Consider the following 23,743-nt stretch of genomic DNA (forward strand, 5'->3'; position numbering starts at 1 on the left):
AATGACTATAGTTGAAAAAATGAAGTAGGTAGAGATGAATTCCTCTCATCACAGAGGTGGTCTAAAGGAAAATTCCATCCCTAATGTTTCCCTTAAGTATGTAATTCTTTAGAAAATTCTTAACTATAATGATGTATCATGTGATAAATTCTCTTTCTCCATGTGTCCTCCTACCTTCATTCCTAAGAAACTGTTTCTTTAGTTTGGTGATTTTTGAGCAGGAAATGTGCCTCCATAGTAGAAGACCATTTTAAAAAGACATATTCTAATGAGAGTTTTTTAAATGTTTTTATTCTTATTTCTTTTGAGGCATTTTCTGTAACAAAATTGTTTTTCTGAAGATTTCAGAAAAGCTATTGATGTACCCTACCTCATCACAGTTTAGGTAAACGAAGCCCTGCTAGCCCAACAGACTTGCCCAGCATCTTACACAGTAGAACTGGATAGCTGGACCCACAGTAAGGCAGTGTGCTCTTCTTTCTTCCACAGCTACACTCCTGGGTACTTACCTACCATCTAGATACTCAGGTAGGTACCAGCAGATGATAAGTAGATATATAGATAGATGCTAAGTAGGAAGGTAAATAGGAAAGTGAGTAGGTAGATAACTATAAGAAAGAGTGGTTGGGAATAATACATCTATATTTTAACTTTATTTTTAAAGTGGGGAAAAAGAGAAAATGGCTTCTGGTGGGTATTCTTTGACCTATCAAAGCCTTGAAAATCTGAAAAATCTTACTTTGGCTTTCCTAAATCATTAAATTGCACCAAATCAAAAAAAAAAAAAAATAAGGCAATTTTATAACACATTCATTCAATAAAGTTTATAATATGTCATGACAGAAATCATGATTTTTGTTGTTGTTGCTGTTGTTACTGTTGTCATGCATGTACACATGCAGAAGCGGTTTTCAGTAGGAATCAAATCTTAGATTATTATTTCTGTTTTTTGTTTTGTAGTGATGGGGATCAAACCCAGGACCTCACCTCACAAATGCTAGACAAGCACCACTAAACCACATCCCCAGTCCTCAAACTTTAGACTGTTTTATTCATCACAGAAGCAAAATGCCCATGGTAAATCCCTTTTGGAAAGTTAAGTGACATTTCCTTAGAATGAAGTTCCAAATACATTCATTTATGTAGAAGATAGAGAAAAGAAAGACTGTAATGTTGCAAATATATGTCACAAATATACAGAGTTCTGATGAGCCATGTCAGAGTAAACCAGTTTAAGTACATCAGTACCTTCCCCCCAAAATCTAGAAATACATCACATTGATTTTATAAGTGAAGATTCCTCTTCATATAGGTTCTTTCAATGCTTCCCCTAGGCCCAATAGAGTCTTCCAACAATACACTTCAGTGGGAACTATATTTTCCAAAAAATCTTCTTTTTATAGAGAATGTAGGCAATGAGCACCCAGAGAGCAGTGGCGACTATGTTCTGAGTTAGATGTTCTTTGTGTGACTGGTTGTCCTCCAGCTTCCACTGAAAGGGGAAGTAGTTCTCAAACACCTCATGGCCGACATACACCAGAATAGAATTCATTCCTTAAGGAGAGACACAGAACACAAGTTTCTTCCTGAATCACATTGGATCATCTATTTAATCTCTGAAATGGGTTCAGTGAAAGAACAAAAAGCATGTACTTGTATTATTGACTACTGCTAAGAATAAGTGATACATATGTGAGATATTAAGTGTGAATTGAATTTTTAATTTATGAGAAAATATTCATTTTATAATGATGAATTCTTTTCTCTCTCTCTCTCTCTCTCTCTCTCTCTCTCTCTCTCTCTCTCTCTCTCTCTCTCTCTCGTATGTGGGGGATTGAACCCAGGTCTTTAGTCCAACAATGAATTCTTGAATATTAAATATGAAAGGAAAATGACATTAATTTTTTTAGACAGAAAACTTGAGGTACAAAGAATGTAACTATTACTAGAATCAAATATTACTAGAATCAAAAAACTAAAATGAGTCATTGAAATAATCTTAGAATGTTCTAAACTATTCCATCTACTTCTTGATATTTCTTATAAAGCACAATCTTAAAGGTAGTACATTTGTGTTAAGAAAATTCCATTTCTAAGTATTGAAAACTAAGGAAAATGCCCTAGTTTTTTTTCTGATACTCCGCAATTAGGCATTGTCTGGAAGTAGAGCTTATTAACTGTGATACAATGACTTCAGAACCTAAATGGATAAAAATGGGGAGGACCTCTTCAGAACAGGCCAGCAGTCTCCCTCGGCTTGTTTCCTGGAAACATGGTGGCTCGAGTCCCTAGGAGCTATGGAGCTCAGTAAGTCTCTGGGCCAGTATTTGGTCACTATTAGCAACTCTGTTTGCATTTAGAGGTGACTTACCTGGATAAAAGAAGGGGGCTCCTGTCCACAGTCCCTTCACATCGATAACTGGGTATAGGACCAGCAGGATGAAGAAGGCAAAAGAGCTCAGGGTGGTGACATACGAAATTGACCTTTAAGGAGTTGAACGGGTGAGGTGCTTTAGTGCTCATGAGAAACACATCCAATTTTAACATGAGAAATTATCAAACATTAAAATTATACTTTTTCTATACTTACCAGAGATTTTTGTTTATTGGAATAAAGCCTTCATTTTCAGAAACTTTGGTCAAAGCAACAGAAATAAGCCCCTATAAAGAGGAAAGGGAGTGTGTTAAAGTTTTCTATTAAAATCTCAACAAGGGGCTGGGGTTGTAGGTCAGTGGTAGAGTACTTGCCTTGCAAGTGTGAGGCACTGGGTTTGATCCTCAGCACCACATAAAAATAAATTAAAAAATAAAGACATTGTGTCCATCTACAACTAAAAAACTTTTTTTTTAAATCTCAATTGTGTTTCAAAACCAGAAATTAGTTATTGAATTGCCTTATATTTTACTCTTGACTGGGAACATATTTTAAAATGTATAACCACAACATATTCTTTTTTCATTAGTGTTTTATAGCTATACATAGTAACTGGGTTCATTCTGACAAACCCATATATGAACAAAGTTCGATTTCAGTTCATGATCCCCCCTTTTCCCTCCCATTTCCCCCATCCTCCCTCCTCTAGTAGACTTCATTTCACTCGTCTATTTATATTTGATTATTTCTTTTTACTTGTGTCTAAAGGTGAAATGCCTGTGGTATATTTATATATGCACATAACATGATTTTTTTTAAGAATTTGTTCTGCATCGCCTCCCCTTACCCATCCCTCCACTCTGCCTCTCGAGCTCCTTCTTCTACCTTATTGATCCTCTCTTAATCTTTATGTTATCCTATCCTTCTCTTCCCCTTTCCTTTATTGTACTCCAGCTTCCTCATATGAGAGAAAACATTCGACCTTTGAGTTGCCGAGCTTGACTTATTTCACTTAGTATGACATTCTCCATTTCCATCCATTTACCAGCAAGTGTCATAATTTCATTATTTTTTATGGCTGAGTAGAATTTCACTGTGTATATATATCACAATTTCTTACTCCATTCATCTATTGACGGGCACCTAGGTCACATCCATAATTTAGCTATCATGAATTGTGAGGCTATAAACATTAAAGTGGCCATATCGCTATATTATGTTGATTTTAGATCTTTTGGGAAGATGCCCATGAGTGAGATAGCTGGGTCATCTGGTGGTTCTATCCCTAGTTTTGTTTTAGTAATCTCCATACTGTACAACACATTCTTTAAAAATATTTTTGCAGTATTCCTCTGAGTTGATGAAGAGAAGCTTATTGATAAATTACAGTGAATCCTAAGAGGAAACATGATTGCAAGATTAGGGAAAAAATGAAACTTTCAATTATTTTTCTACATATAAGCCTGGAAGTTGGTGTTTACAAAACTGTCGTTATTTACCTAGTCTTTCTGATATACACATGCAGAACCCATACCTCATATATTTCTTCAGGCATTTCTCATTCCAGCGTTTAACAGAAAACACTGTCTTATTTAAAAACATTCTTCTAAGAAGATAAATCTGAAAATTTAGATATAAAGATTCATTCGTCCTTGAAAGTGGGGGTGGGATTCAGTGGTAGAGTACATGCTTACAACACAGGAGGCTCTGAGTTTGATCCATAGCACCAAAAATTAAAATATATATATAAAATTTGTTCCTCTCTGTTATTCAAATGAAGCATGTTCCTTGTCATGATGTGGTAGCAGCTGGTATGTCAGTGTTTAAACATTTTATTTCTTTTTAAATATATATGTGTATGAAGAAAAGGAATTTTTTTAATATGTTTTTAGTTGTAGATGAACACATGCCTTTATTTTTTTTTTTTTTTAATTTTTTATGTGGTGCTGAGGATCAAACCCGGTGCCTCACAAGTGTTAGGCATGCGCTTTACCACTGAGCTACAACCCCAGCCCAAGAAAAGCAATCTTAATAAGGAATGTCAGCTACTTACTAAAATACAACACCAGGCAATGAATCGAATGAGGATATCTTTAGTCTGATCTTTGTAGTACAACAGTATTTTTCCTGCCTAGAGAAGAGAACAATATGACCAAGAGAATCACTTAAGATACATATTCTCATTTCATATTCATCCACTGTTTTAATCACTCAACAAACAGATCAATTTGCTAGGCACACTTTCAGACCCTGGGATCTCAAGGAGGAATGAAGCCTTACTCCTGCCCTCAACTTGTGGAGACTGAGAGAAACAAGAGACCCAAAAGATGAGGTGCTCACTCAGGGAAGGAGGGAGACATCTGAGACATGGTACTCTTGAGTTGAGGTGACAAGCATGAGATGGTCAAGCAGGAAGGACACTCTGATCAAAATGGAACAGCATGCACAGGAGCATGTCAAAAAGAGTGGAAAAGCACAACAGCATCTTGGAAGGGCTACAGAGGGCTAGAGGGTAGGGCACTGAAAAAAGGTAAGCAGGTAGGCTTTGTAGGTCTCACATCAAGCAGGGTCTTTTTCTTCCAAAGGTGATAGGCAGTCAAGGAAAGTTTACCCTCAATTGACAGGGACCAGCTTAGACTAGCCTGCTAGATCATCCCATCTGGCAGCATTATGAAAGAGGGATAGAGACAGGATGGAACTGCAGGCAGGAAAACTTTAAAAACACTAAAATAGGATTTTGCATGAAATTCCTCTGAAATTAGGAAATAATTTTTGGAAACATCAGAGGATGAGAAAGTGTTAATAATCATTTATAATAGGTAAAATTTATGGATGCTTTCTGTGTGCCAGTTCAAAGCACTGTATACAAACTATTTAATCTTCACAATGTCTCTATGAACTAGATGCTATTGAAATCCAGAAAGATCTAGTAACATGCCTGAGATTACCCAGCTATCAAGGGGCAGAGCTGGATTCAAAGCCAGGCAGTGCAGCTCCAGGTCTGCACTCTTAACCTCTACATTAGACTGACTGCTCCAACCGGCACAGATTTACCTAGAGAGCACACAGAGAAGTTCAAGGAATATATGTCAAATCATAATATAAATTGCTATAAAGATTTATAGCTATAAAATTATTTAATCACCAAAACATATATGCTTTGGATCTTCACTATCCAATACTGGAGCCACCAGTCACATATGACTATTTACATTTTAAATTAAATTCATTAAAAAGAAGTAAAATTAAAAATTCAGTTCCTTAGTCGTACTAGCCACATTTCAAGTACTCAAGAACTATCCTGGCTAGATGTTGCCCTAATGGATAGCACAGATAAATAGTCCCATCATTGCAAGGAGTTATATTAGCACCAATTTATAAGTTTTATGACTCTCAGCTCATTCCCTGCAAACAATAGTTTCAAACACCACTAAGGAGAACTTTGAAAAGACAAATAGAGATTACTCAGAATTTTAACAAAATTTCATGTGAGATAGATGAAAAATTACCTGTACTGACCTTGTCAATTATAATATATAATAATATATATGCATACTCTGGTTAGGTGTGGTTTACACACTCAGGAGGCTAACACAGGAAGATCACAAGTTCAAGGCCAGCCTGGGCAACTTAGCAAGATGCTGTCTCAAAATAAAATATTTAAAGGAGTTGGGAATATAGCTCAGTGGTAGAGTGCTTGCCTAGCAGGGTGAGGCCCTGGGTTCAATCCTCAGTACCAAAAGCATATATGTAGACCTAATCACTAAGATGGAAAGAATGAAGAGCCTCTCAGGTGATTATGTATGAGAGATTTTATGTTCTTATAAAAAGTCTCAAGATAGAAGGTTCCTTGTCTTTGCCCTTCTACTTTCCACCACACAGAACACAGTACTTGTCCCCTCTGGAGAATATACTGTTTGAGGTGAAATCTCAGAAGCAGAGACTGAACCCTCATCAGACAAAGAACCTGACAGTGCCAGCAGGTTAATCTTAGATATCCAAGCCTTCAGAACTGTGAAAAAGATATTTTTGTTCCGTATAAATTACCCAATCTCAGGTTTTGTCACAGAAGCACAAACACAAGACAAAGATACCAAAAAAAATGTGATAAGTGCCACAGTGACTTCCCAACGTTACCAATATCCAAATATTCTGCACACTCCACAGGAAAATCTTTTATCCAGAAATTGTGGGGCTAAGATAAGCCACAAAAATAATAAGAATATTTTTAGAAAATGATAATTATACCTAATTATTTGTGCTCAATTTTAATAACTTCTACTTTTTCACAATCTGACAAACCCAAATAGAATTTATTAAACAAGTGGCATTGGAGAAATGCTTCTAATTACTTTGCTTTTAATGAAATGGTTTCAAATTAGTGATGAATCAATAATCATAAACTGTTATAAAAACATATCTTAATGAAATGAACAAATACCTGAACTCCTAAAAATGCCATCACAATGGAGTTGATAGTCCCTAAGATTCCTTCTGGGTCATAGGCCACCTTGGTGTGATAAAGGACCTTAACAAAGCAGAACAAGAAAGCAGCACTCACTCACTGACCACAAAAATGAATGTAAGCAACTCTCAGATTAAATGCAAACTTGAAAGAATTCCAGTGTTTTCAATGTTTCTCGGTTTCTTTGTCTTTTTCCTCCCATGGATTTTTTTTTTTTTTTTTTTTTTTTTTTTTTTCTTTTGCAACAGAAATCCATTGCCAACTTACGGAGATTCTAGCAAAATACTCTGGGCCATGAAAGTTATGGTATATACAGGGAATGCATGGTCCCAGGGATAAGCCATGGTTCAGCAGCAGCCACTTCAACTCCATCTGGCTCAGAACACAAGCCAAATAACAAAGGCAAATAACACTTAAAAATACATTTGGGTGGGGGTTGTAGCTCAGTGGTTGAGTGCATGCTTAGGAAGCATGAGGCCTGGTGTTCATCTCCAGCACCCCCAAAATAAAATAAAACAAATATAAAATACACTTGTATTTTTATTATAAAGGAAATGCTGAAATTGTAGAAATTTGGAAATACACAGGGTTGTAAATGCTGTAGCACACCATAAAGATCCCTCCAACCCTTTCAGGACTGAAGCATTCATTACCCCAGCTGCTAGAAATGTTAATTGCCAAAAATTCGCTGTCAAGTTCCTCTTCTGGATTGTCTGTGACTAAGATAGCTGCCAGGCTAGGTGCATGGCTCACAGGTAGAGCACTTGCCTAACATGCATGAGGCCTTGGGTTCAATCCCCAGCACCAGAGGGTACGGGGAGGGAAAGGAAGAAGGCTGCCTATCCAGGAATCACCCCTTTGTTGGAAGCAGTTCAGATCTGTCAAGGAATATAAAGGGTCTAATTTCTCAGCACATGCAGAATAGCTCTGATCTGCCCCTTGGCTCCAAATGAGATTGGCTGGGGTTTTTGTCAGAACTACAGTGCCGTTCAGCTTCTCCCTTAGCTAAGTCCTGCTTCCTTCTTTATTCTTCAACAGGGATTGATCCAGCAAGGACTTCCTGCTACACTTTCTGCACGTAAAGCTCTGTCTCAAGAGTCCACTGCCTGTAAATCTGACCTGAGATATACAGAAAAGCACTAAAATGCTACTCATTTGATACCATGCATTGTTACTTTATAATTATAAATGTTTACCTTCTGACACATAATGAATGCTGAAGTTATTAAGGTAGACGAATTTTCTAATAATCACATTTTACATAGTGTAACATTTTACATCGTCTAAAGTTGGTGAGTTCTTTCTATTTTCCCTCACTTAAAAGACCTGGAGTTTCCAGGTCCAAAGACTTGCCAGTCTCACACACCATGGAAGATGGGTGCTGGTAAAGATGATCGTCTCCCAGAAGCAGGCGATCAATGTATCCAGCAGCTCCTCCAGTACAATTTGGATACTTCCCCAAATCTCCAATACCACCAGGGCCAAGATATCCACTAGGAAAGTGAAAAACACACTTAAATTATAAGACTTCAGAAGGAATAGTGGTATATAGTGACTATATACAGCCCAATTCAAAATCCTTAACATGTATTAACCAAAAAACATCCCGCTTGCTCCAGGCTCTTTCATTAATGCTCTTTTGACTTGAGGGTTCCCTGCATGAATAAGGCAATAAACACAATTTCTACTCAAACTGACCAAAGACAACAGTATACTCCTCTCCCAACACAAAGTATGCCCCAAAGGAGAAGAGTGAAATAGAATTCCTCCAACTTGAGAAATTTGAAAGCTGTAAGCCCTCTTACTTGGCAGAAAGTGACATATGAAAAGGGATTACTCATGTAGGGCAAGGATTCACTTACGTAGGGCACCCAGGAACTGGTAATAAGAAGGTCAAGCCCAGCCAAATGCTTTCCAGCATCAGAATGAGGAGCCACTGGGGCCAGCTGGTAGTGATGTCTCGAAGAAAAGAGCAGCTTCTCTCCTGGGGGCAGAAATAAAAAACACATACAAACTAACCACAAACAGAAAAGGACTAAAATACAGCATGTGTATTTGGGAAACTACAAGTGATTATTCTTTTGACCTCTTTAGCAGTAATTCAAATTTTTATGTAATACATATGATGTTGTCTAGATGCTCACCTCTCCGAAATATAACAGTAAAATAATACTTAAAAAGAAATCAGGGGCTGGGGATGTTTCAGTGGTAGTACACTTGCTTAGCATGCACAAGGCCCTGGGTTCAATCCCAAGCATAGAAGAAGAAAGAAGAAAGAAGAAGAAGCAAAAGAAGAGGAAGAAGGAGGAGGAGGAGGAGGAGGAGGAGGAGGAGGAGAGAGATTGAATAAAAATAGCTTAATGAAGGAGGGAAAGAATACATTTGATTAGCACAAACACTATATTATAATCAGAACTAAAAAAAAAATACTAAAAACTACAAAGTGAACTCTTTCACTTGTTCTTTAAAAAACAAAACAAAACAAAAACAAAAACCACAATTTCTCACCAAAGCACCATTTTCAGGCATGGGTTTAGCAAAAAGGAGTTCCAACACAGCAACCACAAAGTAAGTTACTCCCAACCGCTGCAGGACACCAGGAATTCGCACTTTATCCCAAGACACTATAGAAGATATAAGTTAGGTAAGTCTTTAGCCACCATTTATTATTTCATCCCAAGACAATATTACTTTTTTATGAAGGGGAAGGCATGCCTATATTACATCTAAATAAGTCTTTTTCAGGTCTTGGAGGCAGAAATACACATGGTCAGAAGACAAGGCTCAAATCCAAGTTCCAAGAACAGACCAAAACACTCATTAGAAGGATGTCAGGGACACGGCTCATACTCAAAACAGGAAGCTGGCCAGTTGAGAGCCCGAGAACTAAAATGTCTTATTCAGGGGCAGGGTAAAGCAAAGACTACCTTTGGCCTTCAAATCCACCAGGAATCTGCAGACCCAACACAAGACTCCCTGCCCTATAGACTCCATAACTTACAGAGTACAACCTTGTAACAAACCCTGTGGTGAATCCTCTGGGAGCAATGGCTCACTCTTTGGAGATGCATTAAATCTGCTTTTAGGTGACACCAACCAGAAATTATCTCTACCTCCTCTTAGTGCCTACAGTCTTTCAATAAAATTACTCATTGCCTGGGGGCCTGATTGGCTACTATCCAGACATTTGTGTCCTCTTTTGCTAATAATGGAGTAAACCCCTTGAGAACAATGACTACTGCCTTTCCTAATTCTGATACTGGCATAAAACACAGAGTCGACATCCTTTCCCCATCTGTTCTGTCTCACTGCACACCACCAAAATAATGACAGAGAGGTCATTCTTCCCAGACACTCAGCTGGCATACAAGGGAAGATGAAGGTAAATTCTAAACTACTACCCAACACTGAAAGCTGATGAATCCAAATGGCAGAGCAGGGCTGGAGAGCAACGTGACCTGGTCTGGCCTCTGCCCTGTCCCTCATTACACAGACATGATCCAGAGAAAACTCATCAATATCTCTTGGCATTGGATGTTCCTTTCATACAACAGAAGAGTATGAGTAGTTGCAGAGATTCCTGCCAGGTCTAAAATTCTAAGCTCATAATGATGATGACGATGCCCAAAGTCACACAAGCACTGTCTATACGTTTCTAAAGTTGTTCTTTTGGCAGGTCCCTGAGATGGAGGAATTACATTTCTTTCAAATTACAATATATAGGGCTGGACTTCTAGCTCAGAGGAAGAGCACTTGTTCAGCATCAGCAAGGCCCTGGGTTCCATTCCCAGCACCACAAAAAAATATATATATATTATATAATAACATGATTTTACTGCTTTCAAGTGAATATATACCAACAATGGAGAACAAACACTTACATGGACCAAGACAATAATTGGGGTTCACAATGAAAATTCCTATACAGATTAACAGTAAACTCCTCCATGCAATTTTCCCCAGCAATCTGAATTTTGAACATCCCCGCTGTAGTGTAGAAGTCATTGATAGAAAAATTGAAGATCCCATAATAAATACAAACCTAAAAAACAAAACATGCTATTAATAGGTGGTCATTTTTGTATGAATATGTAACAACAAACACCATCATTATGTTCGCTATAGTGTACCAATTAAAAAATGGGGAAAAAAATAGGTGGTCATTTCTAATTTTTTATCTAAATATTATTAATATTTTATAATATACTACATGATAGAAGCAATATGTTCAGTTTAAATTAGTCAATTGTGGAAATAAAATTGGATCAATAACAGAGAGAAGAATCAAAACATAACCCTGGTGGGCTGTGAGGTTTTGACAATATATCTTCAAGTTCTGTTTTAGGAGGAAACTTCTTTAGTATAAAATGAAATTTCCAAGGACAATTCTCCCAAACAGTTGTCAGAGAGAACCATGAGGAAGATGCCACAATCCAAATAGCTAGGTTTTTTTAATAGCATGCCCTCACAGACCTTGAGAAATAAGCCAAACACGTCAATCATTTCTAAATCCACTCCTGCTCCCCCCAAAAGATGAAAGTTTAATTTTTTCCTCTCCATTTAGTCAGTCACATGTATTTCCCCTTTCCTTTATCATGAAAAATACTCTCTTTGAAAGAAATTTCAATATTAAGTTTCCTAGTTATTTGGTGAAGGATTATGGAGGTGAGAACTTGCTCTTGCTGCATTCTCAGAGGTGTCTTAGCTTCCTTTCTAGGATCAATCTAATCAGATAAAGCCTCTACAAACAGGGACTTTCTCCATAGGGAATCCCATGGGGAATATACTTAGAGGACCACCAGGTCTTCACCTATATAAAATTGCCCTACCTCTATGCATCTCAAAAAAAAAAAAAAAAAAAAAAATCAAGTCTTCATCATTGATGAAAAATGGAACCAATGATATAAAACAATTTTCTAGTCCTATCTCCTAATGATAGAGCAAAGTTGCTCTAAGCACTGCAGCAAAGACACAAACTGCACAACATATACAAAGTGTCCCAGAACAAGAATAAGTAGCTGTGGATGAACACAGTATGGATACCACTATTATAATAAATTTTAATTTATTATTGTCACAGCTTGCTACATATTTATCATTATTCACAGATATATTTCTTTCAGAAAACATGATTTTATACACATTTTGGGACTAGTAGAACTTAACTATATATTCAAAATTTATGATATGAGATTTTAGGATCTAGTATTCTATCTGTTCAACATAATGTTCCCTAAAAAAAAATCATTCATCTTTTGGGTTAGGGCTGGAGCTCAATGGCAGAGCATGTACTTAGTATGCCCAAGGCCCTGGGTTCAATCCCCAGAGTCACAAAAGAAAAACAAAAATCATTCATCTTTCCTACACACATACACAAACATGAAGCCAAGTATAAGAACTACTCTTAATGCAACTTTTGGAAGGACTCTGTAACAGCCAACAAAGGTTTGTGACGCACAACTCAAAGGTGGTCTCAGAAAGACCTCCAGCATCATTTGAAAGAAAAGAACTAGAGATGACCCATGGAAGAATTGATGGTTAGCATACCAACTCACCACGGGAATACGAGGTCAGCCACTGTCAGTCCTGCAGAATAACAGAAGCACAAATGGTTAGCGGACTCTTGAATATAAATACGTCTCAAACTCAAAATAAACATAATTATAATTGACACAGATAGTACACCTCACATAGAAGATACACACACACACACACACACACACACACACACACACACACCCAAACTCTCTTGAGACTCTGCAACCATTCTCTGGGCTTGGGACATTTCCTGACCATATCTAGACATGGGACAAAAAAACTACAAATATGTGGACAAGTTTGCTAACTTTATACAGTGCCATTCAAAATTTATTCCTTTTTCCCCCCTGAAATACTCTGTGTGATATTTTTTTTTCAGCAGCAGAATGTCTAATGTACAACATATTTGTAAATATTCAGCTGTGCAAAAAGGAATTAATACTTAGGCACAAATGGAAGACATAATTCTTTTGTTTTAGATAAATATTTGAATACAATTTAGGTCCTACAAGCATCTGCATTCTAGATCTGATATGTACTGCTTCACCCATGGACCTGCAATGACATCATAAATTCCCTCCCAGTAATCAATACATGGAACCTGGGTGCCAATGGTCAAAGATGATTGCAATGAGCCCCATTTCTATATCTTTCCCCAGCCATCTACAGATATGAGCTGTCCAGGACAAAAACTACTGGAATTTCACAAAAATCAATGGTTCAGCCAGGCGCAGTGATGCACATCTGTAATCCTAGCAACTCGGGAGGCTGAGGCAGGAGGATCCCAAGTTCTAAGCCAGCCTCAGCAACTTAGTAAGGACCTAGGTAACTTAGTGAGACTCTGTCTCAAAATAAAAAATAAAAGGGATTGGGGATGTGGTTCAGTAGTTAAGCATCTCTGGGTTCAATCATTAGTAAAAAAAAAAAATAAAATGGTTCATAACAGGTAAGTATTCTACATGATTCTCTTGGTTCCTATAAAATCTTTTCCTTAACCAACTACTGAGCCATATTTACAGCTATAATTGAGCACTACTCAGATCAATCCCAGTTTGATAGCACCAAAAAAGACCATAAATCTTAAAAGACAGAATCCCCCCAAATATGGTAGCTGTTGTATCTATGACAGTGATCATTTAAAACCAAATTCTTCACACCTTCTGCTGAGTTCCACAGTCTTTAGTTTTCATGTTACTCTGGAGAAGCATTTCAGATGCACACACTGAGATCTACAGCACACAAGAAGAACTAAACTAAAGGGCCCACAGAAAAATCTAAAGGTCATTCTCTGGAGAAAGAGCTCAGTGGCTTAGCAGAGGCTGGGAGGGCCTTATCTCTGGAGCCTCTGGAGGGAATGCTGAGTGATTCTTCTGATGCCAATTCAATTCTCTGAATGGAACTGCAAGCAAAGTTACCTTGAGGAAATATCTTACCATTCCAACTTGCATGTTTGAAGTACCAATATTTTCCTCCTCCATAATTAACAAAAACCATGAGGATGAGAGCTATCCTATAAAGTCAACAACAACAACAAAAAGAAAAACCACTTTCAGGGTTTGCAATATAACAAAGAATGGTTGAATTCCAAGATATTCATTTATACTCACAAGGTGTAGTCATACAACAATGTGATTCTACAGAGCAGTTTGTATCACCAGAAGAAATTTAAAGGCAAGACACTATTTCCCACAACAATTCTCACAGCAAGTGGGATCATACAATAATGTTCTATTGCAAACATTTACAACATGATGTTTTAAGAAAAATTTACACTTTACTACTAAGTTATGTCACTTGGGAACACAGCAAAACATTTCCAGTAACTCAATTGTGTGCTAATAATTTGATATCTCAGATTAAAGAACTGTTATAGAAGATACAGAATCACTGGAATCAGAGAGCTAAGGATTCAAATCCTGAGTCTTTTTCTCTTATTAGTCATGAGACTTTAGGCTAAGATTCAATTAACTCGGTGCAATACCCTACCACATGTGACTATGTGCTTGGCACATTTGGGGCACTTAATAAATGCTAGCTTCTGTCCACCTGTGAACATCTTAACTTCAAAAGTGGCAATGATGACGGGAAAGAAAGAAGAATACAGTAAAATAGATTCTGAATATGCTGGCATTTGGTGCTAACTGTGCACACTGCAGAAAATAGACTTTGGTATAGTAAGGGAATAATTTGTGGAGCCTCTGTAACCCAAATAACCGGAATCAAATTCTGGCTTCAGTACCTGAGTGACCACGGGAAAATTACTTAACTCCTTGACTTAATTCTTTCATTTGTGAAACAGGCATATTAAAAGTGTATACCTTGTAGGAATGTTAAGAAACTAAATCAATGAAGACAAGTTAGAGAAGTGATTGGTTGTTATGGCTTGGATATGAGATATCCCTAAAAAGTCCATGTGGCAATGCAGGAAGGTTTGATCAGATCATGGGAGCCATAATCTAATCAGTAGGCTGATCCATTTGATGAGTTATTGGGTGGTAACTGAAGGCAGGTAGAGCATGAATGAAGGAAATAGGTCAGTGTGGATGTGCCCTCAGGAATATATTTTGTCCCTCTCCTCTGCTGTCATGAGCTGAGCCACTTTTCTTCACCACACCCTTCTACCATGATGTTACGCCTCACCTGGGCCCAGAGCAATGTAGTCAGTTAACCGTGCATGAACTGAACCTCTGAAAACATGACCACACAATTAACTTTTTCTCTTCTAAGTTGTTCCTGTCAGGCATTTTGGTCACAGTGATGAAAAAATGACTAACACATAGACTTGAAAATTGTTACAAATTTATTATTATCATTATTGTTATATTATTGTTATTACCACTTAAGTATCCCTAATCCAAAATGCTCCAGAAACCAAAACTTTTTTAGTGCTGAAATGATACCATGAATGGAAAATTCCACACCTGATCTCATGTGACAAGTCACAGTCAAAATGCAGGGGGTGGGCAGTGCAGCTCAATGGCAGACCATGTACTTATCATATGTGAAACCCTATGTTTAATTTCCAGCACCAAACAAAACAAAATAAACAAAAACAAAACACAGGGACACTAAAAGGACTGTCTAAAATTATTTTCAGGCTATGTTTAGATGTACATGAAGCAAAACTGAAGGGTATAACTATGGACTTGCTATCAAAAGGGTCTGATTTTCAAGAAGTTCCACCAACAGTGAAGGATGACCACTTACCCTTCCAGTGAAACAGCTGGTATTTCATTTCTGGACTGGCATGTTTCTAAGCTGTCAGACTACTGACTGGACATGTTGGCATAGTTTGTAGCCCCAAGTATAGCCACTTGCTCAAACACAAATGACCTTAGCTCAGTAGACTGTACACAGTAGTGGAAATTGGTTCTGGCCTTGTCCTACCTCTCCTATCAACATATTATAATGGATATCATAACAATTTTCTTTCTTTTTTAAATTTGCAGTGCTGGAGATCAAACTCAGGTCCTTATGTATGCTAAGCACACATTCCACCATTGAGCTATATCTCAATCCCTTATCATGACAATTTTTAAGTAAGGAAAAGCTGCAGACTTTATTTTTACATCCAAAAAATCCTTTTCAGCCTAGAAAGTAATGCATATGTAAAATACCTCAAGTTAAAAGCGTGTTTATGTGTAGTTATATAATCCAACAAGGACCTATGCCCACCATGTCACAAGGGAGCCCCACATACCCCCTGAATGTGTCCACACAACGGAGGCGGTGTGGCGAGGCCACCTGGTGCCACATTTCTGGTTGAGTGTCACCACTGAGAGGATCTGCCCTGCTTGGGGACCCCAACTCCTTTAGAGAAAATAGAAAAAGAGATGACAATCAATAAAGTAAGGAGTAGATTTAATTATTCAATATTTTAGGAAAGAAATTAGAGTGGAAAACTAAAGATAGTTTTCTGCACAACAGTTTGCTTTTGTTTAGTTTTGATTTGGTCTTCCACTTTATTTGCTTTTGGTGCATTTTGTTGAACTTGCCAATTGCCATGTTGATAATAACACAAAGAACTGGTCCATAAATGCATCTGTGGTACAAGGATAGAAGCAAACATGCTCATAATTTATTAGCACAAATCTGATGCAATATTTAGTCATTAGAGTGGGCCACAGGTAATTATAGATTTAATATCAATGTCCCATATCCTTTGGTTTTGGTCTTGACACTGTTTATTTAACTGGGTGATTTGAACAGTGCTGCCTACAAACTGGAAAACGTCCCCACTGAAGAAAGACAGTGGGAGTGGAGACTTTGCAGGAGCTGAGGACTAGGCAGCTCTTTAAATGGGTGAGGCTGGGATGTAGCTCAGTGGTTGAATGCTTGCTAGTATATGGAAGGCGCTGGGTTCAATCCCTAGCACCAAGGGGGTAAAAATTTGGGACCCTCAACCTGGTTTTTCCACAATATAAATAAAGTTGATTGAGCTGGACAATACTATTTACTATATAGGAAATCATGAACTCCAAATTTAGAAAATCAGACAACATATGATGCATCCTAATAACTCACAGAATTGATGAGACGATCAGTTTCTCGAGAATTTATTGCCTTAGAAATCCAATTACTAAAGTCGTCCAAACTGTAAATAAATAAAAGCCTTAGTTAATTTGTTCTCTTTGGTAGAATTCTCAAAATTATTATGTACCATATTAAAATAAATTAATTTAAGGTTCATATCTGTATTAAAGAACTAAACATTGAAAAAGCTTTTTAACAACATAAAAATAGAAATCAAATTTTATAGCAACTGTACATATAAATGTTTGACCTTTACAGAATAACTTCCTCATCAATAAAACAGTAACAGTGATGAAGCCTTTAATGAAGAGTTGTGAAAGCATTAATGATAGCATTAAAATTAAAAATGCAAAAAATTGGCAACAACCAAATTTACTCAACATAAGAATGACTCAACACAGGACACAGTAGCTGTGTGCTTTGATGACCCAGTGATGAAAATAACAAGAATATAGGCTCTGAACAAAGAATGAACATAAGCTATTATATACAAAAAGCAAAAACCCAACATCTATATTTGATTGCAACTAAGTAAAAATGCATGTATGTGCACTAAGAAAGAATGAAAGCAACTTTATAATGATTCAAATAATATATGGGCTCCTTTGTCCCCACATGGTTGATTTAATTCAAAGAAACATCAAGATGACATTAAGTTGATTACATGATTAATAAAATAAAAATATATTAGCTGATTATTCTTTATATAATACTTAATATTATCACATAGCCAGTTCAGTTTTGATCCTGCAGACAAAATTTTGACAGTTCAATTGTTCAAATCAGTATCCAATCATAATCCATACAGCTAATACATACATTTGTAATTTCTCCTTTACTCCTACAACACAACTCCCATTTCTAGTTTATTCAGCATTAATAATGTCACTATCACATGAAAATAATAAAATATATATACTTAAGGAAAGGCAAAAAGGAGAAGTGGAGGTATTTAAAAATAAAGCAAACAAAAACTCATTTAATTCTCTTATACACGTTGTTCTCCAGGTGAAAGAAGGCCCAATGGTTAAGTGCCCCTGAGTTCAATCCCTAATACCAAAATAAAAGAAGAGAGATTCTTTAATCTTTCTACCTTTGTGGCTTCTGTCCTGGTTCACACTAATACGAACTTCCCCAGATTTCCATGGGTACATTGAAAAGCAAGGGAGCAAGGAGTAAGGGACTGTGGTTTTGTGGACTGTAACAGTCTGCCCACAGGCGGGAGAGACACAAGCACATGCAAAGCACTGTGGGAAGTTTCATTCCCACAGTGGGACAAGATGGAACTCTCTTTGCAAGTGGTTAGTTCAGCTATCAATTACTTAAAAAAAAAAAAAAATGAAATAGATCCTTTCATAAGAAAAGTCCTTAAGTGAAAGCACATTAACAAGACCCTGGAAGAGTATCTACATCTTATCAAAAGATTATTAAGAGGATACCTTAATCCAAAAAAACAGAACTCCTCTGCAAGAATTCTACTCTGTCCCTAAAAAGCCATTAGGTTAAATAACTACTTCTATGCAGCAAGTAGTTCTTTTACCCTTATAAGCAGTCAATTTTAGCATATATGGGATTAAACTATTTCTAAGATGCACAAGCTAGAAGGAAAAAGTGCATAAACTCCTCTAAAGTTTCAAAATTTCCCCAAGTTAATCAACATTTTTGTTGTCGGGGGGGTACTGGGGATGGAACCCAAGGGTGCTTTACCACTGAGCCACATCCCCAGTTCTTTTAAGTTTTTATTTTGACACAGGGTCTCACTAAGTTGCTCAGATCTTACTAAATTGTTGAGGCTGCCCTCCAACTTGTGATACTCCTGCCTCAGCCTCCTGAAGTGATGGGATTACAGCCATAAGCCCCCATACCCAGCAAAGGTTAGGTTTTCATTTTTCCATTTTAGATACAGTTCGCCAATAACGTCTGTGGTCCTTCCTGATAGCCTAACAGGATGAACCCATTAAAATCCAGTCAATCCTATTCCCCTTAAAACACTAAACTTTGCTTCAGAAGTTGATTAAACCAGGTCTGGATCAATTCTATGTTCAAATTTTTTTTCTTTTCTAGTCTACTAATTCACTCACCAGACTTGGTATTAACTAGGCAGAGAAGAACAAATCCCTTCGAGTCAGCTAACTCTACCCAAAGGGAGTCTGTGGAATCCTGAAATGCAGCCCCTCATCCTCCATCTTTGCCCCCAGACTCCTGGGCAGGCAGAGGGCTGGAAAGTTGGACAGAAGGGTGCCCTCAGGGTTCAGAGGCAAAAATTATCACAAGCTGCTTCTACTCACTAAAACACAGGATGGGAGATTCTTTAGGAAAAAAATATTTCTCAAGTGTTTTCTTTCTTTTTGGCCATGTGGGAGTATAGAAAGCAAAAATTCATGAGAACTTTGGTTAAAATTTCCCTACAGTCAGAAACCATATCTTAGTTTATACTGATTCTTTAATGCCTAGGACTGGAATAGACATAAACACACACATGATCATTTAATCAAATAAATAACGTTACTCTTTGTATGTTTTTAACAACTCTGTTAGGATAAAATAATAGTCATTTGAGGGATCAAACTCCACAGTCATTTCCTCCCCAACAACTTACCTCAGCAAGAACCTAAAGAAGGATATTGCAATGATGAGTGCTAGGCCAACAAGGAATGCAATACTCACAGCTATACAAAGAAAAACATTATCACCAAAAATGTCATCATAAGCATCAAAGTTGTCACATCATTACGCTTAATCTGTCAGTGAAAAATGAAAACAATGTAGGAAAAGCCTACATTCTCATATTAAATTTCCTATAAACAATTGAAAATACTCTACATGAGGGGAGTACTAATTTTTATTGTGAAAAATATCAAACATAACAAAATTACAGGGAATTGTATAATAAACCCACATATATCCATCACTCAAATTCTAGGATTGTCAAGATAATGTCACTCTCAGGACTTGGGGTTAGCTCAGTGGCAGAGCACTTGCCTAGCATGAGTGAGACCTGGGTTCCATTCCCAGCACTGCAAAAAGACAAAAAGAAAAAGAAAAAGAAAAAGATATCACTCTCTTCATCTATTACTAATTCTCCTTCCTTGGGGGGGGGTGGTTAATGTATTTTAAAACAAATTTCAGATATCATGTCACATATCTACAGTATTTGGGGTGTATTCAGTATGTATGTCTAATGCATATGAACCTGTACAAGACATATCAACCTCATGTACCTCCTGACATAACATAGCTAAAAGTACACAACATTGCTCTGGTAGTATTTTACCAAAAAATGCAAAACCTTTACCTAGTCATGAGAAAACATCAAATAAATCCAAATCCAGGGACAGTCTATAAAATACTAGCCAGTACTCTTCAAAACTGTCAAGGTCATGAAAGAAAAGAAAAGGCTGAGAAACTGTCCTAGATTGAGTGAGATGAAAGAAGATCTGACAACTAAATGCAGCATGGGATCCTAGATTGGAACCTGGACCAGAAAACGGATATTAAAAGGAACAATTTGAAAAATTTAAAGAATCCTATAGATCAGTATTGTAAGAATGTTAAGTGCCTGGTTTCAATAATTATATATGGAATAATCATACTATGAGTATACAGCTTAAGGGTAGAAGGGAAGCTAGGTGAAGGGCTGTTTGGGAGTTGTTTTGTTTTGTTCGCAACAGGTCTATAAGCCTAAAACTATTTCAAAATTGAGAGTCTCTTTCAAACGAACCATTTTCTTAATACAACCACAATGATACAAAATTTAACAATAATTTTCTAGTACTGAAGAAGCACCTTCTGCAATTGACCATGTAATTGATGGCCATGTTAAGCTGGTGAAAGCCCTGATCCCTCCAGTCCAAAGTTCCCCATTCGAATGTCTGAGGATTTTTGCCTGAATCAGTCTTTCATTAGGGCTTGCAAAATATCCTGCCATTTCTGCCACATTAGCTGGAACTCTCTAAAGAATCCACATTCATCAACTAGTACTATTTGGTTATCCTTTTCAATTACAGTTAAAACAGAATCATGTTTAAATCTTTCCTTTCAACTGATACTTTTTTTTTTTCTTCCATGTCTTTTTTTTTTTTGCGTGTGTGTGGTGCTGGGGATTGAATTCAGGGCATTGTGCTTGCAAGGCAAGTACTCTACCAACTGAGCTATATCCCCTCAACTGATACTTTTAAATCACCCTAGTCAATCAAGCACCCTGGTTACCTCCCAAAGCAACCAAAGTATTACTTTTGTTTTTGTTTGTATCCGGAGGAGGGGGTTTCACTTTGCATAATGACCCCGTAGTTTTTATGTATCATTTTTCATCAATAACACTTATCATTCTTTTTAATGCTTAAATTGTCCCACATTGGCCCTTTCATATTGTCTTTCACATTCTTTTACAGTAGTTTTGGTCTCCAATGGTTCTCTGTGAACAGTATATATTAGTGCCACAGGGATTCATTACTGTCGCTGGAAAGGCAGTGCACACAATATTATCTAATGGGGAACTCAGGATGACAGATTTTCTTCAATGGAATTATTGTAGAATGAATGATCCCTTCTTAATGTAAAGGAATCTCTGGGATCCCTTCTAATGTAAGGGAAGCTCTGGGCTGGTAGTCAGTATGACACACACAGGAATCACCACACCTTAAATCCTAAAACAAGGAAAGCCAATTATCCTATTTCATATTTCTTTCTATTGAATTAACTTTTGGATTTATTTATGCTTCATAATTAAGCTTAATAATGATTATGAGATTATGTTGATATGTCATACAATTTTTAATATATCACAATTTTCTTAGTGTACATCAATGACACAATAAAAATAATGCAATTGGCTGGGGGGTCTAGTGTGGTGGTACAGTGCTTGCTAGCATACACAAGTCCTCAGGGTTCTATTTCTAGCACTAAGCAAAAAAATAACTATAATTATACCAAACTACATGATATAGGTATCTATAATCCAGGTTTTCATTTACATTCCATGGACTGCTTCACTTTACAAACAGTATTCAAAACTAAAACCTCTGAAAATGCAAATTTAAAAAAATCAATGAAGAGCATATACATACGAAGGTCACTGTCAACTGGATTCTTATTAACGAGTAGGTCACATGCAAATTCATTGACTCCATTGTAAGTGTGCTTTACCAAGACAGAATAGTTTCCAAATTCTCCAAATTGGTATTCCAGTCTACAAAGATGAGATAAAAATATGACAAATGGCTAGATTAGGCAATAGAGTTGGATTTTCCTAATTCATCAAGGGAAAATGATATCCCTTCTTGGGTACTACAGACCAGGAGAGATAAAATATATTAAAGAGAATAAAAACAAAACCATATAAGAAAAAGGTAGAGAGAAAATTCAGACTTCAGTTAGATCACATCAAAGCAGAAACAAACCTACAAACTTCTTTCTCTTCCAGAGTATCGTTAATTTGCAGAATAGATCTGTGCTGGGTGCCCACAGAGGCTGCTGCAACGCTGGGCTTCCCGGGTTTTCCACTCTGGGAAACATTTACCAGAAACTGAAACAAGCACTGTAAGATAAATGCACAACAGGTAAGCCGTGAGGAGTTTTCTGCAGTGCTACGGATCAAACCCAAACCCAGGGTCTAGCATTCGAGAAAAGCTCCCTACCACTGAGTGATACCCCCAGCCCTATTAGGGAATTTTAAAGTGCCTGTGTTGTTGGAGGACATGACTATACAAATGAAAACCCTATCATGAATTTTCCCTCATTTTATAAAAAAAAGCTTCTATAGTTTAATAACATATAACATAAAATTTACCTATTATTTTATACTAAAACAATGTTGCTATGAATTAAACAATCTTCTCACAAATTAGCAAATGTAGCCTGCATTAAATCTTGCATCCTATTGTTTTACTTAATATTATTTATCAAATAAAACTTCCACAATTCTACTTAACTTACATATTTACAACACTGAACGGATGCACCATATTTCAACAATTATTATAATTGTGGGTACTTAGGCTGGTTTCAAAGCTTTTCTATTTTAACTTTTGGTGGCTTTTGTTTTATAAATATGCTGTTTTAAATGATCTACACGAGAGATTCTCATTCCTTTAAATTCTTTCCCCAAGGTAAATTTCTAAAAGAAAGATTACTGGATAAAAAGTGATCATTTTAATGAATCATGTTACAAGTGGACAAATAGTATGCAAATAAGAAAAATTATAAAAATATATCAATTTATCATTAGTCTTGCTAGGATTTTTAAAATAATTTTTATATTTGTTTATTTCCTATATATCTATATCAAAGCATTAAGATTAAATTTTAAATTATCTGTAGATTAAATAATTCAATGCTTTTGCTATTTTGTTTGCATGGTATGAGCCATCAGACCTCAAGGTCTCTTGAACTTAGTCTGGGAAATGTCCCCATATACTGTGATATTAAATTTTTAACTATGTCAAGTATTTTCTCATTTTACTACTTTCATTTTCATTTGTTGTATTTTATTGTTGCCAACTAAAGTTTTTAAAGTTTATATAGTCATACTAATCTAGCTTATTTCTTCTATTGCTTCATTAATTTAAAAACATTCTGCTTTTTTGTTTTTTTATTTTTTTAGTTTGTTCAGTATGTTTTCCAAATTGAATCCCCTTGGACTGTTTGATACATGAAATATACTCATTTGAATTAACTTCCCCATAATTTTAGTCATAATACTTTATATTCTGTTTTTCCTCTACAGGACAGGGGATTGAACCCCATGGTACCGTGCCACTGAGCTACATCCCCAACCCTTTCTCTTTTTTTTTTTTTTTTTTTTTTTTTTTTTGAGACAGGGGCTTACTAAGTTG

General features: G+C 36.6%; 1 protein-coding gene across 2 annotated transcripts in view; it reads right to left on the reverse strand.

Moving 5' to 3' along the window:
• Positions 1-272: 272 nt before the first annotated feature.
• HGSNAT (heparan-alpha-glucosaminide N-acetyltransferase) overlaps positions 273-23,743 on the reverse strand; it is a 56,827-nt gene continuing 33,356 nt past the window's right edge. For both annotated transcript variants that reach the window (XM_079140620.1, XM_079140619.1), the window contains exons 3-18: positions 22,310-22,446; positions 21,977-22,098; positions 19,510-19,579; positions 16,902-16,971; positions 16,078-16,187; positions 13,811-13,887; positions 12,395-12,425; positions 10,721-10,881; positions 9,348-9,463; positions 8,702-8,823; positions 8,206-8,332; positions 6,816-6,902; positions 4,428-4,505; positions 2,591-2,661; positions 2,372-2,484; positions 273-1,554 (exon numbers count right to left, since the gene is read on the reverse strand). In XM_079140620.1, coding sequence (XP_078996746.1) covers positions 1,373-1,554; positions 2,372-2,484; positions 2,591-2,661; positions 4,428-4,505; positions 6,816-6,902; positions 8,206-8,332; positions 8,702-8,823; positions 9,348-9,463; positions 10,721-10,881; positions 12,395-12,425; positions 13,811-13,887; positions 16,078-16,187; positions 16,902-16,971; positions 19,510-19,579; positions 21,977-22,098; positions 22,310-22,446 — 1,674 coding nt within the window. In that variant the 3' untranslated portion in view covers positions 273-1,372. The remainder of the gene's footprint in view (positions 1,555-2,371; positions 2,485-2,590; positions 2,662-4,427; positions 4,506-6,815; positions 6,903-8,205; positions 8,333-8,701; positions 8,824-9,347; positions 9,464-10,720; positions 10,882-12,394; positions 12,426-13,810; positions 13,888-16,077; positions 16,188-16,901; positions 16,972-19,509; positions 19,580-21,976; positions 22,099-22,309; positions 22,447-23,743) is intronic.

This window comes from Sciurus vulgaris, assembly GCF_902686455.1.
Source record: "Sciurus vulgaris genome assembly, chromosome: 5".
NCBI lineage: Eukaryota > Metazoa > Chordata > Mammalia > Rodentia > Sciuridae > Sciurus > Sciurus vulgaris.